Source organism: Lepus europaeus, chromosome 16 (assembly GCF_033115175.1).
Source record: "Lepus europaeus isolate LE1 chromosome 16, mLepTim1.pri, whole genome shotgun sequence".
Taxonomy (NCBI): Eukaryota; Metazoa; Chordata; class Mammalia; order Lagomorpha; family Leporidae; genus Lepus; species Lepus europaeus.
The window spans coordinates 81,141,841-81,150,484 of record NC_084842.1 but is presented as its reverse complement, the minus strand read 5'-3'; the positions used below and the strand labels follow the sequence as shown (position 1 = coordinate 81,150,484).

At 47.7% G+C, this 8,644-nt stretch overlaps 1 protein-coding gene across 3 annotated transcripts in view; it reads left to right on the top strand.

Moving 5' to 3' along the window:
• Positions 1 to 1,742: 1,742 nt before the first annotated feature.
• The window catches only part of CC2D2A (coiled-coil and C2 domain containing 2A), a 150,388-nt gene continuing 143,486 nt past the window's right edge, over positions 1,743 to 8,644 (top strand). For all 3 annotated transcript variants that reach the window (XM_062212709.1, XM_062212708.1, XM_062212705.1), the window contains exons 1-2: positions 1,743 to 1,874; positions 6,932 to 6,988. In XM_062212709.1, coding sequence (XP_062068693.1) covers positions 6,950 to 6,988 — 39 coding nt within the window. In that variant the 5' untranslated portion in view covers positions 1,743 to 1,874; positions 6,932 to 6,949. The remainder of the gene's footprint in view (positions 1,875 to 6,931; positions 6,989 to 8,644) is intronic.

Below are 8,644 nucleotides of genomic sequence, written 5' to 3'. Positions count from 1 at the left end.
GGCAAGTAGACCTGGAAATGACTGTCATGATAAACAGTGTTGCTCACAGATCCCTAGAAACAGGCGTGATGTCAGGGGCTGCTGTGTGCTTCTGCCACGTAACACCTGAGCCTGGTGCCACATAAAGAGGATTGGTTCTTGTCATTCTGGGAGCCAGGAAGGCCAGGGCTGAGGGACCCATGTCTGGAAGGGGCCTTCTTGCTGTGCCCTCCCATGGAGGAAGACAGAAGGGCAAGAGAGAAGGAAAACCCATCCTTTCTCTTTTTTTAAAGATTTGTTTATTTGAAAGGCAGAGTTACAGAGAGGCAGAGGTGGAGAGGGAGAGAGAGAGAGAGAGAGAGAGAGAGAGAGAGAGAGAGAGGTCTTCATCCGCTGGTTCACTCCCCAGATGGCCGCAGCAACCAGAGCTAGGTCCATTCAAAGTCAGGAGCCAGGAGCTTCTTCTAGGTCTCCCAAGGACTTGGGCCACCTTCCACTGCTTTCCCAGGCCAAGGCAGAGAGCTGAATTGAAAGTGGAGCAGCTGGGACTTGAACTGGTGCCTATATGGGATGCCGGCACTGCAGGTGGCAGCTTTACCCAGTATGCCACAGCACTGGCCCCAAACCCATCCTTTCATAAGGAAACCACTCTGTGGTAATGAGCCCACTCCTGTACCTACATTAGTCCAATCACAAGGACAGAGACCTCCGAGCTGATCACCTCTCATCAGGCCAACGCCTCCACTGTTGCACTGGGGTTAGGTTTCCAATACACTCAAATCATTGTCCAAGGCTCACCATGCAAGGCCACCTACAGAAGCCCTAAAGGCAGAGGATGGGCCAGAGTCTTTCTGGGGATTTTCCCAGGGAGGAATGGGAGAAGCAGGGTAAGTGTGCTAAGTTTAGATTAGTGAGTTTGAATCACGCTGGTGGGATCTGGGCTGCAGGAAGTATTCTCAGGTGTCTGCTACCTGGCTGTGGGGTGAGTCAGGACAGGGGAGCACTGGTCTGGTAAGTGAGAGGTTGGTAAAGGTTGATGGTGTGTGGGGGGCTCCCGCTTGCTTGGTTTGTATATGAAAGTAGAGTTTCCAGCAGGCTGTCTCCAGGATCAAGGTCCCAAATGCCAGAGCATCCAGAATACAGAAAACAAAAAAATACAGGCAGTGTGCACACACACACAGAGAGAGAGAGAGACAGGCGTGAGCAGACACACAGAAACAAGTACACCTGGAATGTGGCTTCCCTTGGCCTGCTCAACCCAATTACTCTGCCATCTGCTTTGCCTCTTCTCCCATTTCCTTGGCTGTTTTGAGCTATAACATGTAATCCCTTTAGTGATTGCAGTGGGATCCGGAGAACAAGCAGAGATGAACGTGTGCATGCAGTCCTCCGTGTTTAGCCCCAAAGTCGATGAGCGCAGTATTTGCTGTTGGCCTGCGGCACCTCCACAATCAGGTGGCGATGACCTTCTCTGAGTCTAAGTTGCCCCATCCTTGTCATCACCTGTCATCTACATGAAATGCGAGAGGATCAGCTGACGACAAGAGGAAGCTGCACTCCTAATGTTTGCCCTCATTTTGCCCAGCTCCCCGCTGAGCTGGTTTCTCTTTGCCTCCGCTTGCCTGGGAGGCTTGCCTTCCACTACTAGAAATAAGCTGTCACTTTAAAAGAAAAAAAAAGCCTCCAGTGACCTTCCCTAGGAACGGGTTGCTAAGCTGGTGTTTTTGCTCTGGGCCGTGGCTTGCAGCTCCCCAGGCTGCAGCCCAGGGCCTCCCCAGCTCACTGCCTTTCCCTTCCGGCCACTCAGAGGATTCAACAGCAAGGACCATCTCTCTCCACCTTCCTCCTCTTCCGGGAAGCAGACTCTGCCAAGTGCCTTTTGTAAAGCACGTAAGGTAAATCAGTTCGTAAGGCGAGCAGTGACACTTTCCTGTTTGCAGTTATGGGCTCCGAGAGCAGCCTCTCCCTGGGCACCCTGAGAGTAGATTTCATGAACTGGCCGTTCAGGGAATCTCATCATCATTTACATTTTTACTTCCTGGGACGGGAATACGTAGAGTTTTCCTGGGGTGGTTTTGATTCAAGCTGCCGTCTGGCGTCTGGTATGCAGGAAGTGTTAAGTCAGGCTGATCGCCGCCGCAGCCTCCAGACCAGCACTCAGCAAATCCTTTGCCGCACATTGCATTTCTGGGCCTTTCCGTTCCGTGTGGGTCAAAGGGAGAAGTACTTGTCTGTCGGTGCAAACTTCAGTTCTCTTGGTCTTAGGCAAGGGGTGATTAACCACAGTGCTTCGGATTGCACTGCTTTCCAAAAGACCGCTAGAAAATCCACTGGCTGCAATTAAAACAGACTGTTTCCTTTCACTGCAGAAGGATGCAATGAGAAACTAACGAAGTCTAGCAGGAAATCCAGGTCTGCTGTCGCATTGTACGAACCTTTTCTGCAAATAAATTGAGTACCGGCGTGAAATATCTCTTTCCATAGAAAGATGGATATAGACAGATCTCCTACAGCACATTTACAGAGTCATTCATTCAAACATTTATTGAGCATTAACAATGCACCAGACAACATGCTTAAGTTTAGAGCGTGCAAAAACAAATTAGGCCAGATCAGAAATCCAGCTTGCTGGGGAAAGAGCCCTATAAACAGATGATCATACTACAATGAGCTAAGTGACAAAGGAGATTTACAAAAGGGTCTAAAGGGCTTAGAGCACCTGGGGACCCTGAGGGAGTCCTTAGCATATCGGGTCAATGCATTAGCCATATACCACAGAGGGCAGCTCAAATGTGGTATTTAGTTGGGCTCTTTGAGGGCAGTATATACTATATCAAGCTGATTCAATGATTCTGTAAAGCTACCTGTCTCTAACCTGGTACTAAGGGGAGCCATGGTTGGAATAACTCATTGGGTTAGAAAATGAATTCAAAGGGGGTACATGTGGCACCTGCCCAGGTTTCCAAGCTCCTGCGGGAACAGGCTGGGACAGATAAATGCTCCAAGGGTGAGATGGAGAAAGTGCTCAGGAGAACAGAGCAGGGCCTTTCAGAGGCACCATAAATGGAAACAGAAAGCCAATGGCCTTGGACCTAATGGGAGGGGAGGGGTGGGTTATGGTAGCCAGGGGCTGAAGGTGGGAAGTCAAGCCTGTAATTACAGGGGCTCCAATGTCACCCCAGGGCTTTCTGATGGCCCAGTCTGTCCCTCAAGCTCTTTTCCCTCCTCACTCCTTTCTTCACTTTTCCCCTCAACTGTCACCTCTTCTTGTTAGTGACACCTCACCCTACCTCGAGCCCAGTCCTGACGGACACTTTGCTACACACTCCTGCCATTGAGTCCTTACAACCAATTGCTCTTTGAGGTTGGAATATGCTCGCAATTTTACCAGCGATAGAGCCTGTCTCAGGGGGGTGAAGGCATTGCTGGAATTTGAACTCAGGGCCAAACAACTCTTTGTAAAGGCCTCACATGCTTCTATAAACCCATCCTTTCACTGCTCAACAGAAGGAGGCACAGATTGTGTTGGATTTAAGCAGCCAAGGTTGAGATTCTCTGTGTGCCATGTTTCTCCATTCCTCTTCTTTCATACGGTAGTCCCCACTCCTTGTGGGATCCATCACAGGATCCACTAGGTATGGCTCTAGCCCTCTGACAATGCTTGGAACTAGCTCATTTGTTCAGATGAAAGCATCAGTACTTTCCCTTGAAAAACATGCTTGCTTTTGAAATAAATCATTGACGGTAGTGTGGAATGGGGAGGACTTTGGGCTGCTACAGTCTTGGGGTCAAATTCTGAACAGGACACTTCGTAACAACGACCTTGCACAAGCTATGGAGTCTGGCAGAGCCTCAGTTTCCTCGTGTATAAACTGGGGCATGCGTTGCTGAGCTCGGGGAGTTACTGCGAGAACCAAAAAAGAATGTTTATCAGAAGATCCCACAAAATAGCTGCGCAGTAAATCACAGCTCTTGTTTTGATGTTTCCAGCAGGAATATATTAACAAGCACCCAGCGCATGTGAGGAAGGCAAGTCACGGATGAACACTGGGCAATATTGATTTATCTTTTCTTAGCAACAGAGTTCATAACAAAAATAAATTTTGGTGTCATTTGATTTCCTTAGAATCTCATTCAAAGTTAATGATTAGGAAAGAATGAAAGGGAAAAAAACAACCCATTACATTTTTCATTTTAGACTTCTGTTGTTTCTTTGTGATTTTTTATTTCTGTGTTTTAGTGACTAAAGTATTTCTGGGCTCTTTTTATTGCGTTCACAAGGACCAGAGTCATTTATGAGACAGCTTCTGTGCCCTTCAGCATTTGCATTCTCAGTGTGGACCCCTGTTAGCTCCAGGTTAAGGAGGACCTCCTTCTGGACTTTTTGTGTGGCAGACAATAGGATTTCAGATCCTTTACTTGCCTTTAACATGCTAATTCCCCAGGAGGGTCAGCTAACCCTTGACTGTCTCAAATTTGCTGTTTAAATGACCAAATCCTGGATAAGACTGGGATTGCATGGATGTTAGAAAGGGCTTATGATTGGTCAGCTCCAGCCTGATGTTTGCATATTCTCCCAGCATTCATGGCAGCTTAGAGAGGACAATTATGGTTTAAATGGTTCCAGAAGGTGGCTGTAGACTTAGTCATGCATTTAACAAACACACATTCAATGTCTGTTGTGTGGTACAGCCCTAGGCTCTGGGGAAGGGGAGGTGTCAGGGAAAAAACAATGAGCAACCCTGCCTTCTTATAGCTATGTTCTAACAGGCCTGGACAGACAGTAAACAATAGTAAGTACAGTAAGGTATCTGGGGACTCCCAAGAGGGTGGAAGTGAGACTTCATCATTGTTTTGTGAATGGTCAGGGAAGACTTCTTGAATAAAATGAAATTTCAGAAGGGACCCGAAGGAAATAAAAGAGAGGTAAGAGCTGTAAAGCTGTGCAGGTATCTTGGGAAAGAGAGGATGTGACGTCAAGTGAAATAAGCCAGACACAGAAAAGACAAATACCACATATTCTCAACTCACTCTGAAAACAAAACGGTGATTACTAGAGGCTTTGAGTAGTATGGGGGGAGAGAGAGGGAGCTTGGTAATGGGAACAAATCAGAGAGAGAGCTAATGATTCAGTTCCTAGCATCACACAGCATAGTGGGAAGACTATAGTAAGCTAGCACACACTATATGAACAAACAGAAGAGGGAAGACCCAAGCCTCCAGCCATGAAGTATGTCAAACAAGGGGAAGTGCTGATTACCCTGCTTTGATCAGTACATATTGTGTGCATGTATGTATTGAATTGTCACACCATAGCCCATAGATGCACACAACTATTTTGAACACATTTTTTAAAAAGAGAAAGTCCTAGGCAAAGGGAACAGCAGTTCAAATGCCTTCAGGGAAGATGGTTCCAGCGCAAGTCAAGTAAGGCCTTTTGGGCCACAGAAGGGATTTCAGATTTTACTCGGGAGAGAAAGAGAAGTCATTGGAGGATTTGGAACAGGAGAATTATATGACCCCTGCGGCTTCAACACAGAGAATACCGTGGGTGAGCAGTGTGGGGAGCAGAGAAATCAGGAGGCTCTCGTAGTGCTGTGGACCAGGGTGATTAGAGTGGATGAGGTGCCTGGGAGTGATGGGACCCTGCATACAAGTTGAAGGCAAAGCCGGCAGCTGGATGTGCCTCTCAGTGCGAGAGAGGAGGTAAGAGTGACAGCAAGGTTTCTGACCTGAGCAGAATGGATTTCTGTGTATTCTAGCAGAGATCACGGCACAGTCAGACTCAGGTTTAAAAGCCAAGACCTTCATTTGGGACGTGTCAAGGAAAGTGAAGGTGCTCATCAGGCAGTCACATCCTTGAGTCTGGAGGGCTTTGGAGATGTTTGAACCGAGGAAGTCCCTTGGGAAGCTTGTGTTAGAGAGAGTGCTTAAAGCCAACAGGCAGGATGCTATGGGCAGGGAATGAGCCCTGGAACCCCATCCACCCCAATTTTTTGGTTCTTGGAGAAATAAAGAGAAACTAGCAGAAGAGTGAGAAAACCAGGAGAGAACTTCTCCCTCATGTCCTAGAACCAAGTGCAAAGAGTATTTCCAAAGGAAGCGATGGGTCGCTTTCGCTGCTTAATGCCTCTGCTGTGGTCAGTCACACGGAAACTGACAGTAGATGCAGCAATGCGGGGGTTATTGGGAACTCTGGAAAGAGCAGTTTCAAGATATGCTAAACACACACCCCCACAAAAGACTAGAAATACAATGAGTGCTTTCAGGGGTTTTCCTATAAAGGTTGAAAACTGAGCAACAGCTAGAAAGAGAAAGGGTTCTGTTGAAAGGAAGGGACAAATTACAGCACTTTCTGCACTGATACAGCGGAGCCAGTAGAGCGGGAAGAAGTGGTCATCCAGGTGAGAGAAGGGCACTGTCAGGATCAAGGTCCTGGAGGAAGGAACACAATGGGGCCCACAGCACAGGCAGGGCAATTGGCCAGATGAGAGCACAGATGATTCAAGGCAGCAAGTAGAGGCAGAGGGGAGACACGATTCAGTGAGGTGCTGCATGTGGAGAGGAGATGCAAATCCCTTCCTGGCCTCATCTGTTTGTTCAGTAAAACGAGACCCAAGACCAAGGGCGGAGTGTGGAGGGGTGGGAAGGTATAGGCTGAAGGAAGAGAAGACACTCTGGAACATTCCCTCCGGAGCTAGATCCCAATCGGGCTCACCTGGCTCCAGGGTTACAGTAAAGACAGGCTCACGGGGACAGGGGTCTGGCATTCTCCTCCCTCTGTGCTTGTTTTCACCAGTCCTGGGGTCTGCATGTGTCCCTGGGGGGAGGGGGAGGCAGAAAGTCTACACAAACATCACTAGCCATCAAGACCAGCTTCCTACTTAGCAACAGGAAGAACTGTATTTCATCGATTCCCAAATAACTGGCTTCTTTATTCTTTAACTGGCAGGGTTCCATCTCAGCCAATATGAATCCCAAGGAAGAAAAAGTGAAAATCATTGCAGAGGTAAGTGGCTGCCTAGACGTTCCTTCGTGTGTTTGTGTGTGCACGTGCACGTTACATGTGTTTGCAGCGCAGGAACAGGCACTTGTTGCATGTATTAAAAGAACTCTAGCTAGTTAGACTGAGTAGAGAGTTTGGTTAAGCAAAGAATGATCCCGGAATTGTGCAGCCCTCAGAACCAGAAGAGGTTCAGAGGTCTCCCTTGCCAATATGAGCAGGCAGCACCTAGGGACAGAAAACAAAAGCTCAGGAGCCAGCGCTGTGGCATAGCAGGTAAAGCGGCTGCCTGCGATGCCAGCATCCCATATGGGCACTGGTTTGAGTCCCAGCAGCTCTGCTTCTAATCCAGCTCCCTGCTAATGCACCTGAGAAAGCAACAGAGGATGGCCCAAGTACTTGGACTCCTCCACCCACATGGGAGACCTGGAAGAAACTCCTGGCTTCAGACTGGCCATTTGGGGAGTGAACTAGCAGATGGAAGGCCTCTCTCTCTTTCTCTCTCTCTCTCTCTCTCTCTCTCTTTCTCTCTCTCTCCCTCTCCTATCTCTCTGTGTAACTCTGCCTTTTAAATAAATAAATAAATCTTTAAAAAAGGGAAAGCAAAGAAAATGGAAGTGCACTCCAGAAACAGCTTCATTGTCTACAGCTCAAGCCTGTGGATTTGAACATGGACTGAGCAGTTGGCCACAGGGAGTGACTGCAGCTTAGCTGCTGTGATTGGCTGAGACTCTCCCAAATCAACTACCTCTCTCCCAAATCAGGCTTTCCATTAGTTTGCATGCTAAGATATCCCAAGTTATGCTGCAACCCCCACGTATGGAGATCTCCTCAGGCCAAGCTTAGTTTCGCACACACCTACTGCATGCACACAGAGAGTGTGTCACTCCTGCAGAGAGTGGATGACAGGGGACACGCAGCCCTGTGGCTGTCCCGCTCTTGGCTCCACCTGAATACACCAGAGCTGTTTCTCACCATCTCATGAGTTCCGGCACACAACAGCTCCAAGTTTATACCTACTACTGGGTCCAGCTCGGACTGAAACACATTGATTTCTAAAGAAATTCGGATGGAAGGTAACAATGGCCCATTGTAATGGCTGAGGCCCACTGTATGACCCACTGTAGGCAAAAATCCCCAAAGCACTGCGCAGACCAGAAGAAGGGAGGCCATCTACAAACTGGAGACTTCCAGACACGGGTGCGAGTATTCGACTGGATTTCTATTTCTCCCTTGACTCAATGCTGATAGGTTGGAGACCACAGAGACAGATAGGGAGACAATGTGTGCTTCAAAAAGCCTGAGGGAACTCATTACAAAACCATGTGGATTAATTTAAGCAAGACATGAAGCACTGAAAAACCACATAAATTCCTATTTGCTTATTCATTCATACAACAATATGCCTTGCACCTCTAGTTCCTGGGGAAGCAGCAGTGGGTCCTCTTGGAATGTACATTCTGTCTTAAGTTCTTCTGGGCATTTTCCCATTGGCTAAGGGACAAAATATTATTGGAAAGTAAAAATAACCTAGATTTATCCTACGTCTGTTCCCAGTCCAAAACAAAAAACAAAACAAACAAACAAACAAACAAAGGAGAAAAGAACCATACTTGCACACTTGAATTTTAGCACTACCCCATCTTCCAAGTTGGTGAGATC